The sequence below is a fragment of the Aspergillus luchuensis genome, chromosome 7 (assembly GCF_016861625.1).
Source record: "Aspergillus luchuensis IFO 4308 DNA, chromosome 7, nearly complete sequence".
In the NCBI taxonomy this organism is placed as follows: domain Eukaryota; kingdom Fungi; phylum Ascomycota; class Eurotiomycetes; order Eurotiales; family Aspergillaceae; genus Aspergillus; species Aspergillus luchuensis.
Genome location: NC_054855.1, coordinates 2,758,421 through 2,779,170, shown reverse-complemented (window position 1 = coordinate 2,779,170; position 20,750 = coordinate 2,758,421). Strand labels below are relative to the sequence as shown.

At 49.3% G+C, this 20,750-nt stretch overlaps 8 protein-coding genes across 8 annotated transcripts; 5 read left to right on the top strand and 3 right to left on the bottom strand.

The window, feature by feature from the left end:
* Window positions 1-266: 266 nt before the first annotated feature.
* On the bottom strand, window positions 267-1,432 carry AKAW2_70931S (putative nucleoside-diphosphate-sugar epimerase; the record flags this gene model as incomplete). Its single annotated transcript, XM_041683568.1, has 3 exons — window positions 267-1,066; window positions 1,136-1,341; window positions 1,410-1,432. 3 exons carry the CDS (start codon window positions 1,430-1,432, stop codon window positions 267-269), a joined length of 1,029 nt encoding a protein of 342 aa, XP_041547815.1.
* An 835-nt stretch (window positions 1,433-2,267) lies between these two features.
* Window positions 2,268-4,145, bottom strand: VPS17 (retromer subunit VPS17; the record flags this gene model as incomplete). Its single annotated transcript, XM_041683565.1, has 3 exons — window positions 2,268-3,139; window positions 3,198-3,651; window positions 3,705-4,145. 3 exons carry the CDS (start codon window positions 4,143-4,145, stop codon window positions 2,268-2,270), a joined length of 1,767 nt encoding a protein of 588 aa, XP_041547814.1.
* A 511-nt stretch (window positions 4,146-4,656) lies between these two features.
* MEF2 (mitochondrial elongation factor MEF2) lies at window positions 4,657-7,410 on the top strand (the record flags this gene model as incomplete). Its single annotated transcript, XM_041683564.1, has 1 exon — window positions 4,657-7,410. The coding sequence occupies one exon, from the start codon at window positions 4,657-4,659 to the stop codon at window positions 7,408-7,410; it is 2,754 nt and encodes a 917-aa protein (XP_041547813.1).
* Window positions 7,411-8,271: 861 nt separating this feature from the next.
* AKAW2_70928S (SDR family oxidoreductase) lies at window positions 8,272-9,679 on the bottom strand (the record flags this gene model as incomplete). Its single annotated transcript, XM_041683563.1, has 4 exons — window positions 8,272-8,888; window positions 8,948-9,137; window positions 9,187-9,326; window positions 9,394-9,679. 4 exons carry the CDS (start codon window positions 9,677-9,679, stop codon window positions 8,272-8,274), a joined length of 1,233 nt encoding a protein of 410 aa, XP_041547812.1.
* Window positions 9,680-11,173: 1,494 nt separating this feature from the next.
* Window positions 11,174-13,142, top strand: AKAW2_70927A (uncharacterized protein; the record flags this gene model as incomplete). The annotated part of the gene is made up of 9 exons (XM_041683562.1): window positions 11,174-11,330; window positions 11,383-11,402; window positions 11,457-11,493; window positions 11,545-11,571; window positions 11,624-11,664; window positions 12,051-12,389; window positions 12,448-12,502; window positions 12,685-12,789; window positions 12,850-13,142. The coding sequence occupies 9 exons, from the start codon at window positions 11,174-11,176 to the stop codon at window positions 13,140-13,142; spliced, it is 1,074 nt and encodes a 357-aa protein (XP_041547811.1).
* A 488-nt stretch (window positions 13,143-13,630) lies between these two features.
* AKAW2_70926A (uncharacterized protein) lies at window positions 13,631-14,388 on the top strand (the record flags this gene model as incomplete). The annotated part of the gene is made up of 2 exons (XM_041683561.1): window positions 13,631-13,640; window positions 13,733-14,388. The coding sequence occupies 2 exons, from the start codon at window positions 13,631-13,633 to the stop codon at window positions 14,386-14,388; spliced, it is 666 nt and encodes a 221-aa protein (XP_041547810.1).
* A 2,358-nt stretch (window positions 14,389-16,746) lies between these two features.
* AKAW2_70925A (uncharacterized protein) lies at window positions 16,747-17,124 on the top strand (the record flags this gene model as incomplete). The annotated part of the gene is made up of 1 exon (XM_041683560.1): window positions 16,747-17,124. The coding sequence occupies one exon, from the start codon at window positions 16,747-16,749 to the stop codon at window positions 17,122-17,124; it is 378 nt and encodes a 125-aa protein (XP_041547809.1).
* Window positions 17,125-17,550: 426 nt separating this feature from the next.
* AKAW2_70924A (uncharacterized protein) lies at window positions 17,551-18,370 on the top strand (the record flags this gene model as incomplete). Its single annotated transcript, XM_041683559.1, has 2 exons — window positions 17,551-18,158; window positions 18,229-18,370. 2 exons carry the CDS (start codon window positions 17,551-17,553, stop codon window positions 18,368-18,370), a joined length of 750 nt encoding a protein of 249 aa, XP_041547808.1.
* Between the last annotated feature and the right edge of the window lie 2,380 nt (window positions 18,371-20,750).

Here is a 20,750-nt window from a genome sequence, read left to right as displayed (position 1 = left end):
GGCGGGTGTCGCGCCTCGATCGCTTAGTCTCGAGAGCTCCGCGCTAGGCTTTTTCGGTGTTAACCGCCTGAGGCATTTTCCTTTGTTCGCAAAACTCATTAATATTTGCTACTTGTTACGACCAATATTACTCGATTTTGAAGTAGAATCTATCGCTTCAAAGGCGATGGTTCACACCTTACAAAATCCATATCGCATTTTGAACGTTATCATGTCATTCATCATATCAATACGTCGTAGTTGGCTACATAAACTTCCGAGCTCCCTCACAGCAAGCCCAAAGCCTTGGCCTCAATGTCAACGATGTCAGGAATAAGCTCCTTCAGACTAGGGCGGTGGGGGTTCCAACCCAATAGCTTTCTACCACGGTAGGAAGTACCGCGAGAGCTGCTACCCCAGGCATACAGGCCAAACTGATTGATCTCAGTGACCTGTTCGTCGGTCAAGGGCTCAACCTCAGGGGACGGGATGAGCTTCTTCTCATAAGCCACCTGGGCTACCTGCTTCTGGATGTCACCCCAGCAGAAAGGACCGTTCTCTGCCAAGTAGTAACCCTTGTCGTTCCAAGTGGCCTTGCCACCGCCCGCAGCAGCAGCCTCACTCAGCAGAAGGTAAAGATCACTCAGATCCTGCACGTTGATTTGGTGCCAGATATTCTTACCCTCACCGACCTGCAGACCCTTCTTGCGCTTCAGGACAGCAGAAGCCAACCAGTATGCCTGCACACTCTTCTGGTTGCAGGGTCCACGACCGGGTCCGTAGATGGTAGGCGGACAGACGATGGCAATCTTGACACTGTCAGGAGCACGCTTGCCAGCATTGATGACAATCTCATCGACATTGCGGTGGAACGAATCGGCAGGAAGGTTGAGGAGCTCATCCACACCATCCCAGTCATCATGCTGCTTGGCACGTTCCAGACCCCAGGTGTTGCTACGGAAGTCCTCCACGGTCAAGATGCCGGTTCCAGAAGTGTGGATCCACCACACTGGTCGGTCAGGGGTGTGGTGAGTGGCACCCTTCGCAATGGCTTCGGCGGCAGCGACATGATCACAGTCGGCACAGTCTAACCATGGCCCGTGAGTTATACATTCAAATTACAGAAGAGCACGTGAGCAGGGACTCGGGAACATACGGAGTACGATGTCAGCGTTCTTGACTTCCTCCTCGATGATATCGGCCGAGTCAAGGTCACCCAGTACAATCCTTACGTTAGGGTACTTGCTGGTGACTTGAGCGGCTTTGTCCTTGTTGCGCACCAAGACGGAGTACTGCCAGTCAGGATGAGCCTGGTAGACGTCGTAAAAGGTGTCTCCACCGATGTATCCAGTAACACCGGTGCTGCAATATACGAGGAGCAGCGGTCAACAAGTGTACTAACATCTGTAAAAATATAAGCGGAAACCTACAGGAAAACCTTTTGGGGAGCCATCTTGTCGTAGTAGTCGTAAGAAGGTTGGTATGAGAATGGATAAGGAATTGCTGGGGAAAGAGTGCTACTAGAAGTGGGGGAGGGGAGCTCGACTTTTATAGCTTGATCAAAACAAAGAGAGACCAACTGCCAGTTCAGCTTAAGCTCCGCCGTGCTTTGAAATCAAGAGTGGGCAAGATGGATCCTCGCAGGTGCAAGAATCAATCAGAAGTTTCAGACCTGGGCAAAAGTGGGGGTGGGGGTACCAAGAAGTAGCAGCTATCCCCATCAATTGCGGCCTTCTTAAGCTTCCAGTCTTTACTGGAATGGATGGCTCGGAGTATATTTCTGGTTCCACAGGATGAACTGTCGGCATGAACCTCTAAACTTAACATGACACAAACCCTTTCACGGTATCCTATACTACTTTGATCATGATATTGTGTCGTGGGGATGGATACACTACTACAAAGGATGTACCCCAGCTACCCCTCATGACGTACATGGGCGGGGCTGAAGCCCAATGAATTCAACAACTGGCCAGTTCTCGGACCATTGCACATAGACACCTCACAGGTACATTACTTGGGTCGCAATTGACAACGTGGCCCACATCTGCCACTCAAGGAACCGGGGTGCCAATATAAAAGTATATCTGAGAGGGCTACGGATTGTTTGTATAAAGTAGACGTACATATACTCTTCTTGAACCGGCACAAACTTCAAGGGAATGGTACAACATAAACGGCAAAGCATAGTGGCTGGATTGCGAAACTCAAAGGTGGGCTTATTTCAATAGAAAACCGGCATCAAAGGGGAATCTTGCACAAGAATCATGCCTATAATCTACAGTTGCTCAGAAAGTGCTCGTGGCCAGGCGACTAGCCGCGTTACGGGCGTCAAGGCGATCATCGTCGTCTTCCTCCACAATCGAACTCACACCACTGGCAGAGCGCAGACGCCCCTTCCCAGTGCCCTGTCCATTGACCTCCTCGTCATCTTCAGTGGGTGTTGGTGCAACAAAACTGCCACTGAGGCTCCGGCCGAGGCTGTCGCTGCGACGCGGTATGCCGCTCCAAGCATCTCCCTTGGGGCCTTGGCTTGAACCAAGGTTAGGTCGACGAGCAGTTGGGTGGGATTCACGTCCTAGACGGCTAAGTCCTCCCGAAGCGTCAATTGCTCGAATATCAGGTCGCACACTCTCCAAGGTAGCAAGGGTCCTCCGTTCGGATTCAATCTGGCGCAGGGTATACTCGCGGAGGCTGTTCAGCATGTCGTTAGTTGTCCGGTCAAACCACCGTTGCTTCTCAGCGAGTAAGTTCGATGTGACCCGCTGCGTCCGCTTTGTGAGGTAGTCCTCGTGGCCTTGGGCCTCGTCCAGGGCATTGATAGCCTCGTCCACCTTGTCCGGGCGGACGGAGGAACTGACTTTGAGGCGGTCAGCGGCGGCACGTTTGCTACGTGTGGCCTGTTGAGCTTGGATCAAATCACGAAGGAGGATGTGGCGGTTGGTAAGAGTCTCCTTGACGATAAAGGCATCGGACGAGTGGTAGCTTAGAGGATCCCCCAGTGTTGTGGCCTCCGCAGTCGCCTGGACGGCATGGAAATCTCCGACGGTCTGGATGATCTTCCCCAACTTCCGGTATGCATTGGACAGACCAGGGTGTGTCTCTTGCACGTGCATCTGGCCTAGCTTAACACCAAAGTCCGATTCTGCGAGACCGAGTCCTGGATAGCCAAATGTTAGTACGCTTAATAATAAGATATGAGCCGTCCTAGCGCATACCTCGACGAGCCTTGACGACACGGTCAACCTTGTGACTAGTGTCCATTGTTCCTAGATAGAACATCTTCACAATCGGACGCGCATTTTGTAATTCAGGCGTGTCATCGGGGGGCGGCGCAAACTGCTTCAGGACCTTCCTTCGAACCCCAGTTGCGGGTTGTTTCATCCGAACCACAGGACTGTAACCGAAATCACTCTCGACAAACAGGACAACCTCGTCATCATGGGTGAGAACTTCATTGCTCAGTACGACATTCAGCCACCGCTGCATAGACGACTTGACTCTGTGTTCATCCTCTTCGGTTCCAGCGCCGGCAGGGGTGAGTGGTGGAGGGACCGCGGGGACCAACGCTTCCGGATTAGCCGAAATCAAATGGTCCGCAAGCTTGACAAACTCGGCATGGGTACGACGAACGTCTCGATACTGCGTTGTCCTGAATTTGGGGATATTCGTCTGGAGCCTGTTGTCAGTAGGCGCAGGGCGAGGCAGAGAAGGGCACCACTCACGTGAACATCAAATCGAAGAATAGGGTCCTTCTTGCCCGTTCTTTCTAGCCCCGTAACTTTCGCCTGGATTCTATATACAGGTGCAGGTTGTCTGGGATTCTGTCTTGGGCCCGTTTGGTAGCGGGCGGGGAGCTGAGAACGAGGTTGTTGTCCATGCTGCTGCGAAGTTTGTTGCGACTGCTCATCAGCATAGCCGGGCTCACCCAGGTGTGCACCCTGCAGTCGCGCAGACAAGTCAGGCGATCCAATCTCGTTCTCCTGGAACCCAGGAGTTTCGGTAGGCTGCGATTCGGCATTGTAGGGATCTTGGGGAGGCAAGGGGGCAGGGGGGATGTCGCTAGTCACGGAAGCCGGAAAGGTTGTTTGTGTCGGGCGTGGTGAAGCCCAAGGAGAAGTACCTGCGGGATGATCAGGATCGTGTGATATGGCGGAGTAGTCCATCGTGGTTGTCTTGGTCTAATGGGACCACGTCTACACCGCGCTGCGGGCGCGCAATCATCAGTATTGTCTCATCTGGTATGATTATCGTTGCGGATCAATTGGTGTTCACCTATTAGTACTCAAAAAAACAATTGAGAAGAGGATAATGCCGAAAACTCTCAAATGTTCGGGCTTGACAAAGGAAAGGCCGATGCAAGCGTTGAGATGGGGGAGGGGAAACTGTTCAACTGAGCGGAACGGGATGGACTTCGGAGGTTACGTCGTTGGTGCCTATGCAGCCTGATTGGCCAGGCATCTGCGGCCCCGGTCACTGGACTGCCGGAAAAGCTTCAGCAGCTTCATTCATACTCCCAGCTCCTCGGCACACACTACCCTTTGAAGGGCTGGACCTTTCTCTTTTCTACATTATTGTCCTTATTTCTAGTTGTCTTTGACGATGTTTGTCAAGTTCTAGGTCCCGCATTACGTCAATTTGTTGTGCTCTCCCATTACATAGACAGTTTCCGTCCCAATGGTTACAGCTCTTTTCTTACGCGCCTCTCACCAGACGGTGCGGCCAACTGGCCTACGACAATGCCAGGCAGCTACCAGCCGTCTGGGATGTAATGCGTCCTTGATTCCAGGGGCCAAGAAGGGGCAATTTCCTAGGATCCAGTTGCTCTCGTCGTCTGCATCCAAATTACAGGCAGACACCCTTGACCGAACTAGAAATATAGGCATCATTGCACATATTGATGCCGGTAAAACAACGACCACTGAGCGCATGCTCTACTACAGTGGCTTTACCCGAAGAATTGGGGATGTGGATGAAGGGTCCACCGTCACAGACTTTCTCCCTGCGGAACGCGCTCGCGGAATCACCATCCAGTCTGCTGCCATCACCTTCCATTGGCCGCCTCAAGCAGCTGGTGATCAGATTGCAGCCGCTCAGGATAACCCAAAAGCCCCAAGATCTGCCACATCTCACACAGTAAACCTAATTGACACTCCTGGGCATGCGGACTTTACCTTTGAGGTTATGCGTTCTTTGCGCATTCTAGACGGGGCGGTGTGTATTCTGGACGGCGTCGCTGGCGTCGAAGCTCAAACGGAACGAGTATGGCACCAGGCAAGCACATATCGTATTCCCAGGATTGTCTACATCAACAAGCTGGATAGAGACGGTGCAGCTTTTGGGCGTACGGTAAGAGAGATAAGCTCCCGTCTTGCGGGCTACCCCGCGGTCTGCCAGATTCCGTGGTTCGAGGGCGGAAATGGTCGCTTTGTTGGAGTTGGCGATGCGATTAATTTGCAGGGTCTCCGATGGCAAGATGGTGACGGTAAAGCCGTCAAAATGTTCAACCTGCAAGAGTTGGATGGCGAGGAACCAGGGCTTGCACAGGAGATTCGACGCGCAAGGACAGCACTTGTTGAGCTACTTAGCGAGCATGATGAGACTATGATCGAGAAGTTCTTTGAACATGACGAAGATCACCTCGCAGTTCCTCCCAACGACATTCTGGACAGCTTGCGCAGGTGTCTTTTGCAAGAACAGGGTAGAAAGATCATCCCTACCTTCGCAGGTGCTAGCTTCCGCAACATCGGTGTGCAGCCTCTCCTGGACGCCGTCACAAACCTTCTTCCCAGTCCCCTCGAAACCCCTGATCCAGAGGTTAGCATCGGAGGCGTTAGCGGAGGTCTTCGGAGTCTACTCTCCGGCGATCTATTAGTCAAGCAGAGCGAAAAAGCAGCCACCTCTAAAGGGAAGCAGAAAAAGAAGAAGTCCGTCACCCAAGCCGAATCCCAGAATGCTATCGAGAAGCTTCAGAGTTGCGCGCTTGCTTTCAAGGTGGTTAACGATGCCAAGCGGGGAGTCTTGGTTTATGTGCGCGTTTACTCGGGTTCCCTGGACCGGAACAGTGCTATATTCAACACCAATCTCAATATCACTGAACGTGCACCGCGCCTGCTCAAGATGTACGCTAATGACGCTGTCGAGGTGGATTCCATTCCCGAGGGACATATCGGCGTTGTGGCTGGCCTGAAGCATGCTCGAACCGGAGATACACTGGTGTCATACGCAGGCAACAAATTAACGCCACCCGAACCACTTGACACCCTCCAACTACGCCCAATCCAGGTGCCGCCTCCCGTTTTCTTCGCCAGTATCGAGCCACACAGCCTGAGTGAGGAGAAGAAGATCCATGAATGCCTGGCCCTGCTCCTACGTGAAGACCCTAGTCTCCACGTCACTGTTGACGAAGACTCCGGGCAAACGCTTCTAAGCGGCATGGGCGAGCTCCATCTCGAGATTGCCCGAGATCGCCTGATCAATGACCTGAAAGCTAAGGCCACAATGGGCCGTATTGAAATCGGCTACCGTGAATGTCCCCTTGGGGAGTCGCCTGTCACCAGCAAAATCTTCGACAAGGAGATCGCCGGCCGCAAAGGTAAAGCCGGCTGCACGGCAGTAGTGGAACCTTTCGACCCGGACAACGCACCTCCAGTACCCGAAGACGCACTTTCAGTTGAAACCAAAGAGGGCAACCAGATCATCATCCTCGCCCCAGAACTGCAGGTAGAAACCAACCGTAAAGGCATCGAGGAAAGCCCCATACTCCCCGCAGGCCTAGACATGCACTCTTTCCGAGCCTCCCTCCAAAATGGCTGCCTAGCTGCCCTTGCTCGCGGCCCTCAGTTCGCTTTCCCTATGCACCACACCCGCGTCACCCTTACCATCAACCCAACCGAACACCTCTTCGGCACCGACACCACCCCAGCAGCTCTCTCCTCCGCAGCCCGTCTGGCCACCTCCGCCGCTCTCCGCGACCTCCTCTCCTCCGGCCCAGGCACCTCCCTGATGGAGCCCGTCATGAACGTGATCATCAGCATCGACGAGGCCAGTCTCGGAGCCGTCGTACACGACATTTCCTCCTCTCGCGGCGGCCATATCGTTTCCCTCGACGAAGAAATCCCCCTCACATCAACCGACCTCTCCGCGTCCCCCCAACCGGTTGAAGACCTCCCACCCATCGACCCGAAGAAGGTCTATGCCCCCGCGGATCCATTCGAATCTGGATCCGTCGGTGCCTCCCTCCCCGACACCGCCAACCGACCCAGAACCATCACGGCAAAGGTACCTCTCAAGGAAATGGTCGGGTACTTGAAACACCTGCGCAGTCTGAGTGCCGGCCGCGGTACCTTTGTGATGAGCGTCGATCGGTTCGAGAAGATGAGTACCCCGCGGCAGAAGGCTGTGTTGACGGAATTGAGAGGCGGATTCTAGATCGACCTTCTTTTCCCTATTCTTCTTCTTCTTCTATTACGTCACTTCTCTCTATATATGCTGTATATTATAACTACATGGTCTGGTTAAGCCAAAATAGGAAATCGAAGGTGTGTAAGATATCACCTGACATCTAAGAAAACTTGGTTTCTTCACGGAATGGAATGCAAGGACCTCGAATAAGGAACTCCAGTATGCACCTGTCTCTTTTCGTTCCTTCCGGGTTGCAGCTCGGCCTACGTAGTGTGAACTTAACCCCGGGGGCGAAGGATGGTCAGAACTCTACCATCTCCCTCAGTACTACTACGCTCTGCTTGTCTCATTGCGATCTGTAATGGGCAATTTACCGTGTATTGAGATTATTACGATAAGTGGTGGGTGTAGTTCTCAGGGGGTCTTCCTAAAAAGGTAAGGCCGGGTTTGTTTTCACAATGTGTAGAAATCCTACCGCCTTTCTAAGTAGAGGTCGTTTATGCCTAAGGCATTCTATCACTGCCTGAGGTGTAAGACCGCGACCTCGGATCAAATTCGAATGAGGTTACTTTGAGGGGACGGTGAAGTTTTGCTGGCTCAGAAGTGAGTCTTACCTTATTTGGAGTCATCTTTGCCTTCTAAGATAAGCTGAGGGTGTGATGTGAGTGAAGGTTGGTGTGTGGCGGTAACCCAGTGGCTGTTGTGGCGATGGCGCCTTCCAGAATATATAGTACTACGCAGTAATAAATATGTATACAATCTTCCACACTTCCTATGGAAGGCCAACATAGTAACAACTGAATAGGCTAAAACCAATTCTGGAAAAACAGATACTCCGTGAAATTCATAGCATATCCTTCAGCGCAAATCAAGTAAAGTGTGCTCTCACTACAGATTCGGCTGTACACCAGACGACGGCAAAAGCTGCGTTCTAGTTGGAATCACCCCAACCTTGGCCATACGGTCAAACGCCAAGAGATGGCCCTTGCATACTGATCTCTCCTCCGTGAACCCGAAGCTACGGATCTTGTCCAGACTGAATTCGCGATTTCGGTCCAATAGTTTGAACCCAGCGTAGACGAAGAGCCAGGTTTCTGGTCCGATATCCCGCTTTTGTAGCCCGTACTCCTTGCACATGCGATCGTAGTCGTCCTGGTGGTCGTACCACCACTTATCAATCGCTGTGTAGTCCTCCTGCGTTGGTCCTGTGGCCTTCAGACCGAAGTACTCCGCGAGGATAGGCCATTTGGCGCACCATGGGCCTGGGGTGGCCGTGTCTGCAATGTTGAATGCTTCCCCGTTCGCTTCGTGTGGTTTCACGACAGACAGATAGATCTCTGCACGCGAGATTATGTCTTGAGATGAATCTGTGAACGTGTAGACATAATTGGTGGGCGTGCCTGGAAACGGAACAGTAGCTTCGTGGCCGTACACGTAACGGTAAAGAGAGAGGTAGAGAGCTATTGGCTCGACTGTGGTCATGCTTGTGGTGCTGGGTACATGGCCTGGACATCCTTTTGTTAGCCCAGTAGAGGCTAGTGGCTCACTGTAGAGGTGTCCATACCTATGATTTGATCTGGGCGAACTTCACACCAGCCCCAGCTCTTCCCCTGAGCTGCTTCTCGGATCAAGTCAACTTGGCCATAGTAGAAGATCTCGTCACCGTATGGGGATGGGACACGCGGGGCGTCTTCCCTCAGAGGTGTATTGAAGGTGAGCTTGTCGATGTGTTGAAAAACCGCGACGCCGTAGTGCTATTCAGTTAGGTTATTGTTGACTCGATATTTGCAGGGTATAGCATACATTGGTACCTGTTTGCAGCACGAAGAAGGCCATGTTCTTACACAGTGTATCGCAGGCATGGACAGCATTGTAGGTCATGGAAACGTTGATGTTCTTGATATCCATCACATTTTCGGTGTATGCGGTAGCATTGGAGTACGCTGAGATGTTAGTAGAGATACTCACACCATACCCTGCGCGGTCAACTGCCAATAACTGATGTCTTACCGAGATAGTATACATGGGTGATCTGATCTAAGTGCGGGATTGTTTCACACATTTGGGTCATCACTTCATCCAGGCTACCCCGTAGGTTAATGCCTGAATACACCTCCAATCTCGGATCATCGGGGAGGCCTAATTGTCCCCGCGTTTGGGGCCGATGCGTCAGGCCGATCACCCGTGAAAAAGTGCTGCGAGTTGGATATTCCAGCAAGCTTCTAGTCACAGCCCAGCCGGATATCCCACTTGCGCCGAAAACCAAAGCGACTTTGTCGCCAGAGATACTGCCCATTGTGAACCACGCCTAAGGTATAAAATGAGATACAACTCGAGGGGGAGAAAAATATCTCCCCCACGCCCCTTTTATCATTATAAGTCAATGTTAGGTGGAACAGGAAGACCGGGAATGACCCGCTGTCAAGGATGACAGAGCCGTAAGGGATTGGTCGTACGCTCCGCTGTGCCATCCTAATCTAGCGGGCGACATATGACCCCATCATTCTTCGATAGGCGAAATGCCAGATTCAGTAATAACTGGATCCCGTTTTATTATAGAGTGCTTTGATAAGAGACGGGGGCAATTATAACACCGGACGGAGGCTGTTAGTGGATATAGCCTCGAAGGACTAAAACTAAATTAACACGTCATATTAGTCGCTGATTCCAAGGCTTTGACTGAGATACCAGAAAGCCTTGAAATGCCCAGACATGGTCCGGCCTCTGAGTTAGATTAATGATGGGATCGACTGTGCACATGTTCGTCCGTAGCCAGCTACTGCTTCCAAGTTTCCTATGCCTAGTTGGTCATAGATTGGTGTTCATATCCACCCGTGTGCGCACCAACTTGAGGCCGTTCTTTTGCCCCACTAAGTGCAACGAACGGTCTGTTGCCTCAGCTTGGCTAATAATGTGGAATCACTTCATGTCCGGCGACCAGTGATGCTCTCATTATGTGGGCTCTTAGGTTCACGGCCGAGAATCATTGGGCCTTATGGCAACCTTCGAGATTGTAGGCTGAATTCCAGATGTGCCCACAAAGAGTTTCTTTTGTCACCAGACATGCCCCTTTCTTTCAGAGAAAAACTTGTGTAAGTATCTGAGACTGTATTTCTACCCAAGCCCAATGCTAGGCTCAAAGAAGACAATGGGTAAATTGAGAGAGGGATGGAAAGAACAAGAAAAGGGAGAGACATCAGAGACCGGAAAGGAAGCTAAGCCCCGTGACAGGGCGCTAGGCCCATTATAGGACCGGGATCAAGCCATCCCGTTGTGGGCTTCCCACTAAACTATCCATCGACAATCATACTAAAAGTGCATCTAGTTCCTTGCTCCTGCTTTAGCCCTCGATGCGATTCACCCGTGCTTACTGTGGGACCTAAGGCTGGATATATCTCTTGCCTAATTGGCTATGCCTTGTCTTGCCTTCATTTAATCGGCGCATGGCTGTTTCTGTCCAACCCGAACTCCGAGGCAATCAGTATTATTGGAAAAAGGTGATTCTTTCCCTTCCGGCCGAGTAGCTGGCGACACCATGGCAGCATCCTTGTACTTACTCCATCACACAGGCCAATCAAAAGCTTGGGGCACTCCTGTCAATCCGACCTCCTCCTCCACAGAAGTCTGGAACATTAATCCTACCGGCATGACCCTGGTTAGTTAGGCGAATGTAATGGGCCGCTTCTCTTGCTCCAAAGTTGGTCTAAGCCGACATATGATATAAGGAAATGTCGCACTCCGATCGCGAGAGAGGCTTCTTGAGCACTGGCTGTCGTTGCAAGGTCTCGAGATGCTGCCGCGATCGCTGGAAAAGGGTACGTCCTTCACGGGGCAGCAAACGACGGTGCTTGGGATTGGGGTAGCTTTTATGGCATTTACCTCGGCCGTAATTGCCCTTCGCGTCTATGTCAGGACACTTTTGCTGCGCGCGTGGGGAGCTGATGACGGTGAGCCGAATACCGTACCCATGTCCTCCCATATTCGCTAACCGACATGCAGTCCTTATGGTAATCGGAACTGTAAGCATACAGCGACGGCCCAATGCTCCATGAGGTGTTGACCATTTCAATCAGATCTTAACCTACGGTCTCTCCATCGCATCGATTGTGGGTAGGTCCAAACACGTAAAGAGTTATGTAATTGACTTATTGACTGTGGCAGCCGCATATTATGGCGTTGGCAAACACTGTACGCCGTTGACTGGTTCTCTTGCATTTACCCCTTCTAATGTGAAAATAAGATTCAGACGTTCCTATCGAAGATCGAATTCCTATGTTCAAGGCAAGTTATAGGGATACACTACCGCCACACCAGGCTGCCTCCACATACTAGCCTTCGCTTATGCCACACCCTCCACCTACTCTACCTGTCACTTTATGTATGTCGCCGTCTGTGCGAGAATTTGTTGCCTAAGGCATCTACATGGCGTCTCAGGCATCATATTGGTCAATCGCCTGCTAGATCGGGACCCCAGCAGGATCTGAAATAGATGGGAAGGTGAAGTGTTTCTGTATCTACAGAAAACAAGCCTTGCCTTCTACATTAGGCATAAAGGAGTGGCATGAGAGAAGACTGGTATATGGAGGCAGCCTGTCCGGTGTGGTGGTAGCAGCTCCCAGGTCATAACCCCAGGACTAGGAAGTGTATGCCCTGCTGACTATAATCAGTGTATATGGGCTACACGCCTCCTCTACGTGCTGGGATTGTGTTTCATCAAGCTATCTCTCCTATGGTTCTATCTCCGGCTTGAAACACGACGTTTCATGCTATGGCTTGTGTACTCCGTTATCTTCATAGTTCTGGGAGTATCGATCTCAAGCTTCTTCGTTGATACAATTTCCTGCATACCACCCTCTAAGTTTTGGAATTCGGCCAAGTCAGGACATTGCATGTCAACGGCGTCCCAGCAGAAGTTCTATGAAGTTAATGGCATCCTCGTCATCGTCATGGATATTCTCATCTGGGCTGTTCCCATTCCGATGCTATGGCGTGTTCGTATCTCTTTGGTAAGTACAAAGATACTCTTCCCTACTCTTTTGCTACCTACTGATCATCATCTTGCAGCGAAAGAAGATCGCAGTATTGGGGGTTTTTAGTGTAGGCCTTTTGTCTATAGCTGGTACGTTGTCCGTTCATGTCATTGATGTTTCTCTTTCCACTCACTCTTTGGTCTCACTCCTTCCACTCGTTCTCGCTCTCTCTTTCTTTGCTTTCCTCTCCCGCTTTTCCCCCTCCTTTCCACTACCATATTTTCTTTTTCTTTCTTTTCTTCTAGAACCATTTCCCGACTAACCAATCCAGCTGCTTGCGTGAGATACAACACCGTCTTGCAACTAGCCAACAATCCAGATGAAACATACGTGCTGGCTGCCTCGCTTAATTGGTGTGGCATCGAAGCCTACGTCGGTACGTGCCTCTTCATTTCCCTGACATGTCAGATCTAGCACTGATGGATCATTTCGGTAGCCATATTCTGCGGCTCCACTCCAGCATTATATGTTTTTGTGAAGCGCTACCTCCCACGAATGCTGGGCCCGTCCTACGCGCATAATCCAACCTACTCAGGACAGAGCAATGCGAAGAGATTCAGCGCGCCATTCCGCGCAGTCTCCCACCGACGCATGAGCGAAAGCCGGCTAGGAGAGAGCCAAGATGCATTATATGATGGCGATGGCATTATGCTTAAGACAGACATCCACTGGGAGGTCACTGATATCGATGCGGAAGGTCGACTGGACCCGCACCATGTAAATATCTGAAGGTTTTTCCCTAAAATTAGAGCCGCAGGTGAGATCAAAGTGAGAGATTTGCGACTGTTGTATACGCGGCACGTCTGTAAGAAATGTGACGATTCCAGGCTAAAGTGGAAAGTTTTTAGACCCACCGGACTAGTGAAATCCGTCACCGTCTCTTCGTCGTCTGCATTGCTACGGTTCACTGCATACTCTTTCTTCATGTGCTTCTCCCCCCTCCTCTTGGCAGGGACTCCTCGAGTCGGTTAGAGCCGCCTGTCACTGCATTTCCGCCGTCTGTCCCACGGAACGTTGTTCCATCATCTTTCCCATTACTATACCCTTTTCCAATCTCTAAACAATTACCTGCAATCACCAAATACATCTCTATCTAAGCGCATACATCCGAAATGCTTCCGACTCTTCCGCCGACAATAAAAAAATAGAGACCGAAGCCTGATATCATAATCAAAGCTAGACCAAATTCCCCGTTACCTGGCATCCCCGCCATCACCATGAATTCCTGTTAGTCAATCCACCCCCAGATCTCCCTCTCATCCCGATGTATTAGCTTCGGTGGGTCATAAGAAGTATTCCGGTTTTTAACAACCCATCAGTCTTCTATTCCACCAAACACGCCAAGACATCATACTACCACATCCCCTCCACCCTCAACTTAGAAGACGTCCAACAAATCCTCCACAACCACTCTACCCTAGCACATATATTCTGGCCCCAATTAGTAAACGATCCAGAAAACCTTCTTTTCGAGAACCAAACCGGTCCTAGTACTACGGAAATCCAAATTCGCCCAGCATCAGGTTCCGGTCCCGGCCCTTCCGGGACAAAATGCAAAGCTAGCATAACTTCTCACCACGAGGCCAGAGAGGTCGTCGTCGCTGAGGAAATGCCTCTCGGGCTTCGAATGACGCTGGTTTATAGGGTTTCTGACGAGCCTCCGCAGGGTATATCCGCAGAAGAGGGTGATGGCCTGCTTGCGTTGGCTGACTCGCAGCCTTCTACGTCGCTCTCGGGCACTGGGTCACGAATAGGCCTGTATCTGCAGGTGGAGAGATCAGTAATGGCACCGAGACCTCTCTCAATGCTGGTCAAGACGACAGACGGGCCGATTGTCAAGACGAAGAATCTGTTGTTCGTTTTAGATGAGTTAGGGAATGGGAAGAAGTTGGATGCTGCGTTGGATGCTCTGAATGAACTGGGAGAGTCGGATGATGAAGGAGACGAGGTGTTGGAGAAGTATAAGGCGGATTGAGATGAATACAGCCATATACTCTTAGAACTTGGGACTAGCCGCCAGTATATAATCAGACCTTGTTAGACTTAGATCATTGTTCTACTGCTGTGCCTGCTACAAACTCCTATTGCTGGGCAGTGACCTTGAAGAGCGACTGAGCTAACTGTCTTACCAGATATCCCGACGTGTGCATCTACATCAATCCCGTTCTTTAACTAGAGTCGGGGCTTTTCGCATTCAACGCAACTCGATCCCAGGCATTCCCATTTCCCATCTCATGCAGAGTGAAGGAAGATAGTGATAGAGGTAGTGAAGGTATATATATGAATAGCAACATGAACTGGTAGAACAGTATCATCAGGCAGGGGTGGGAATGAAGCCCTATCACCTCTGCCTGAAGATTCACCGTACTGGAACAGGTATATAAATGCCCTCCTTTTCCCCCGAAACTTCTTCTTCTCTTCTTCCAACACCCTGATCTTCCTGGCCTTGCTGCATCTATTACATAAACAATTAAGGATCTTGAAGAGGTTGGGAACATGATCATACTAGAAATACTGAACATCTGTATGCTTCATTAGATTTATAGCTTCGAAAAAAAAATTACAATCTTATGATTATGGACAGGAGGTATGAGACCGACCATACGTCTCTCAATTCAACGTCTTCTATCGGACTGCATCTTTCCACTAGAGTTGGACACATTCCAAAGCCACAAGATATATCGAAATCTCCAAGCCTAGTTAAGGCACGAGTGCCGGTCACTGTGTCAATGTTGTTTACTAATGATACTATATATTGCGAACTGGAGGTCTGGTAGAGGTCCATATCTGCTGCCCAAAGTTTGGCAAATGACCCCGATAATATATCCCTTCAGAAACATAGGGGAGAACCAGTCCTACGGACAGAAAAATAAGCTATGCTTTTCATATAAAAGGGGGTAAATCCAATCAAAGTCGAGATTGTCCACACTTTCCCATTGTCTCTAGGTAGAAAGCTGGACATTGCGAAAACCACTCATATTTGAAAATACTGGAGATAATTCAAGTCATGGAGAACAATCAGTCCTATAACATTCAAGTGGTCAAGCGAAGCAAGAGAACACCTCGTGAATTATGAACTTCCAGAGGACAATATCAGCCCACATGCAGAGCTGAGCAAGGAAGACAAGAATGTTGCTACTATCAAATTTCCTAGTGAACTCTGGGACATTGTGGCACATGACAACCAGTGGAGAGACGAAGAACTGAAGAAGTGTGTCTGTAATACCTTTCTAACTTAAATCAGAAGAAACATGCTAACAGTAATAGCCTATGCTATTTCCACCGAGAATACCATAATGGTGAAAGGAGAGGACTGGCAAATCTACATCGCAATGTTACACTATCACCACTAGGCCATGGTGGTCCAACGTTGTTCCCATTTCACTGATCCCAGAATACGCAGTAACATGCACGCGTTCCATGATCCAGATGCAATAGTAAGTTTTCTGATTCAAACTATACTATACCAGCAGCCGTGTACGCCAGATTGTTGAGGCCCCTCCCGGAACAGAGGACGAGCGGTTGCTCTGCAGTCAGACCAAGCACATCCTTAGTAAGGAGGTACAGGACACGAATACCATTTCCTATCGCCTGAGGAAAATACTGCAGCGACTTATGATCCGCCGAACGCAGGGCTCTGCGCTGCCGATTGGGTCCACTAATAAGATCGGAGCTGATAATCCCCCCGGCCTTTATACTAATCCATGAATAGTCACGTCTGTTGATTTCATGGTCATTGTTTGCACATCTAACGATTAAGGCAAGCCTGCCTATTATTTCGGTAGCAGACGGAATGGTCTCATCTAGGCCTTCTGTCTCTGGCTTCTACTATGCACGAAATATCAGATAGGGGGAAATATAACCCTTAAGTGATTGTCACTGATCAGACAACGGCAAGGCATATATATACTATCCCTACCGTTTCTGATACTAGCAGCAACTGAAATGTACTGCACATCAAGTTGAGCTACAAACTCAGAAGTGATGCGCCCCATTATCCCTTGTATCTCATCCTCCCGTCTTCAATCGCAATGTTACGGGTGAGGCAAGCTGGAGTTGCCGCTACAACTCGTAGTTTGTTGGAAGGAGAACACCAGGAATGCCATCCACCGAAATACTGATGTCACAAGGAAAAGGAAACTGATAATCCGGAAAATCGGTAAGTAGACCCAACACATGTGAAAGGTCCGCTATGAAGCTACAATGCCTTCAAAATCACCCAACACCTTAGAGAGAAGGATGGCACTGTATATCTGCTTCAGCGGTAGAAGATGCTGGTGATACTACACCGAGACAACGCAAGCAGGCCAAGAGAGCAGTGGATATCTCAGGAATGCTGGACAACTGCGCTTTCGAGTCAAGCGCATATCAGATCGCAGAGAATCTCCAGTGGTCTTTTGACAGCAGTACGGATTCAAATGACCTGCTCATACAACCGACATTAGAGGATTACAAGAGGATCTTGGTGCATGAGAAGTGGCTGGATGCCCAAGAATATCAATTCGATAATCATGAGGAGGCCTGCGTGAACCTGGGTTTTGTTGATCAGGCGAACCCCCGAATGAAGGGCATGCAGAGCGGGCAAGAGCTAAAATTTTGGCAGCCGGTCTGTATAAATTGTGTGGCCGAAATGATTCTCTGCAGCCGTGAATTTCGAAGCAAGCATATTCTCGCTAAGGAGAATGATGTTACCCCATCTCCTATCGGCTGAGAAATATACTCCAGCGATTGATGATGAACACTTTTGGGCGGATATCCCCTCCGCTGCCAAGCTGCCTTGATTGGGAAGAGGGGCTAATGATAAATAAGCTCATAACTCGATCTCGGCTATGGAAGTGACATAGTAAACTTACTATTACTATGTCATTATGGCCTACCGTCGGAACTTGCACGGCCACTAGGGGCTTTCGGCAGATACTGATGAGCCGATACCATTTCAACTTTACTACTTTGTCGCCTGGGTTAAGTTTCCGAAGGGCTGTATCACAATTAGGTAATGCATCGTTTCAAGTCTAACAAATGCTTATAGTCTGTCCCACAGATAACATGTTGCAGAGACTGAGTTTCCATCGCGAAAAGCAAATTCATAATTCGAAAGGTCTTTTCGATCATGCCTTGCAATAAGTCGAAAGCAACAATGCGTTCAAAGTGGTTCTCCCAGGAAGAAATTGGTCCAGGATCAAAGATAAAGCTAAATAACGAATGGGTCGTCCAGGAGGCTATCAGCGAGCACACCTTCCAACACGACCACGATGACTACCTCGCTAGGGTTGGGCCAGCTTGGACAGCCATACGCCTTCTTGTTGAGAAGAAAGGTTCGCGCACCAAGGCGTATATGCGCATCTATAAGCAGATAATGAACGGGGGCACGGAAGCCGAGTCGGCCAGGATGCGAGCTCGGCAAGCTAATACTTCGTGGTGTCCAGTTGAGCTAAAGGTGTACAGGTCACTTCCGAAGAAGCGACCTCTCATTGTACCGCGTCTCTTAGAAGAACGAGTGGCCAAGCAAGACGAAAGTGGTTCCGTGCCAGGCGGCTTCCTGATGTACATTGTGTGGGAGATAGTGCCGGGGATCCAGCTCGGAGATCCTTGTGGTTCCAAGGTCTTCTGGACACTGGAGCGATCTGAGAGAGACGCCATCCGCGAGAAGTTCAAGGAAGGCCGAATGAAGCTGTATGACTGGGGATTCGACCCTGCTCCTGGGTGCGGTCAGAATCTCGTATGGCACGCCCAGACCTCAACCCTGTAAGTCAACTAGAAATGGCTTCGTCTGCTTCTTTCATTTTTCATACTGACCAGTGTGGCTTTAATCTAGTTACTTCGTTGGGTGGTTTTTAGCGTACGAAGGCGTTGAGAAGAAACCATGGGCTCCGAGATCCTGGTATTTCTGGGATTTGACCCGTCCTGCCACGGATAGCGACCATTCGATGACACCGGATGATACATGGACTTGGTAGAGAGTTGAGGTCTAGCCATCATTACTATGGTAATTTCCTTACACTGATATCGACTGGCCCTGACAAGCAATTCGAACTTCCACTTTTTTGCGATAAGTCATTGCAGGATATTGGGATATCTTACTATCTTACTCATCCTACTACGATCCTCAGACCACGTTGGTTATAATGAATGATAATGGTTTCATTCCAAAGGAAAACGGTGGAATATCTCTTTATAATAACATATTATAAATCCCATTCTATATCATCTCTGGACACCTGAACAGAAGAGAATTGCGTCAGGGTTCAGTTACCACAAGACACTCAATCTGGTAAACACGACTTATCATCCACGCTGATATGTCCTGTTCATTCTCCCACCTCGTCTATTATAGAGCTTTTTCTGATTTCATTTTTGAAGAGAAAACTAAAGCCATCGATATTGACGCCAAACTTATATTTTGGCAGAAGTTAGATCCCAGCCACTTCCTGTGGCTGTTCCTCGTGATCTTCGTGATCGCGATTTGCAACGTCCTTAGGGATAAAATGCCCATACCACAACACCGCCAGGCCCTTAATTTTATGCCCCTTTCCCAGCGGCTATGCATTTTCAGACACGTAAAATGAGGATAGTAGGATAGGAGAGAGAAGATTGTCCTTCCGGCCGGCGGAAATAAGCTTGATACGAGGACTCTTCTTGCATTTCCTATCAAAATCTACTCAATGCCAAAATGGAACAGTGGCCTAACTTCATGCAAGAGGTGGAACAACACCATCTCATGCCAATGGACAACGTCTGTCGTCAACGTCCAGGAGCCACTGTTGGTACTCTCCCATAGCCTGACCTATGAGCAGGCTTTTTGTTGGTGATGAGCATGGGGTACAGGGTTGGTTTACCCAGCTCATAGGACAGGCCATGGGTGGGGTAAAGAAACTTTTGCACGGCAGGATAAGAGAGTATATATTCTTCGGTGACTACAAGTCATGTATCGTGAAGAAGGGAAATAAGAAAGTCCCGGATATAATAATCCACTCCTTGCCGTTAGGGAAGAGAAGAACATCTAGGTCAAACCGTGACATTCATTGCTGTTTGGGCATGGAAAAACACATTTCGACATATCTTTAATGGTCTCGATCTATGCCATATGGGTGACAAGATAGCGGATAATTCAACAAATAAGATCATATATGACAGGCTGCTATGTGCTCCAAAGGGAAAGCTATGCGTCCCAATCGGACGAAAGGGAACTCTATGGTATAGCATGCAAAATTTTGCACATGACACAGTTTCACCTGCACGATCGAATGTCCAAGCCGGGTGGACCAGAGGCTATGGCCTACAAGATTGTAAGCAAAAGTCTAAGCGCATGGCCCAACCTAGTGTCGGGATTGAATGTAGAAGCAAGATCTCGTGGTCAATGCCGCGTTTGGCATCTCGTCTGATTTTTCCTGAACACCCAGGCGAGAAATCTGCTACAATCTTGGGCAGATATGCAATCGGACATGCTACATATCAGGTAGTCACAGTGACTAACTGGGTCCTTTTCTCAAGCTGGTGCTAATGCTACGGAAAACTCTGCATATGTTGTGGGAGATAAAATGAACTGATGAAGGTCCTGTTAATGCAGCCTTCATCGAGCTTCTCAATGCACTGGCTCCTTCCTTCTGGCGAAGAATAGATATACCTAGTATTAACGAAGGCAGAGACATTTAAGACTAGCTAGACGGAGGACATCCTTTTCACTAACGTTAAACATTCGGTAAACACGTGACCGTTGAAGGGCATAAAGGAAGGATACAGGGTTGTCCATCCATTGTCAGTGGTGTACAGATGGCCTGCCTAGAGACAAGCACTCCTATAATATAAGAATGCCCATCGAATGCAAAGGCTTTAATTGTTCCAGATGCAACGGACACCTTCCCCTTGAGGAAGCATCAAGCATCATTCTCTCCCCCTGCGTTCTGCTCTTGCATTCTTGTTCTGCCTCTGTATGTAGCATCAGATGGGATAGCAACAAATTCCCAATTGTCCAAGTCCTAAAACATCGTTTCTTTGCGTATATGATATCATACGTCCTCAATCATTGTTAGCAAACATCCCAGATCGGGGTGCAGTCAGCACCAGAAAGGGTACATTTTAGTGTCGGTGTCGGCTGATGACAGCAGCGAAGAAGGATTCCAAGACTTTTTTGAATCACTAATTCTGTCTGTAGCACTCGTGGAATGAACTTGCTGAAGCATAAAATTAGCTATGTCAAGAATAACGCAACCCACTTTATCTAATCATGCCAATGTCAATACAAGAAGTTACCTTACAAAATATTATGGTGGTAAAGATTAGCGCATTGTAATTGTTCACTCGTCAGTAAATAAGTCTATGTGCTAATATATGACCTCT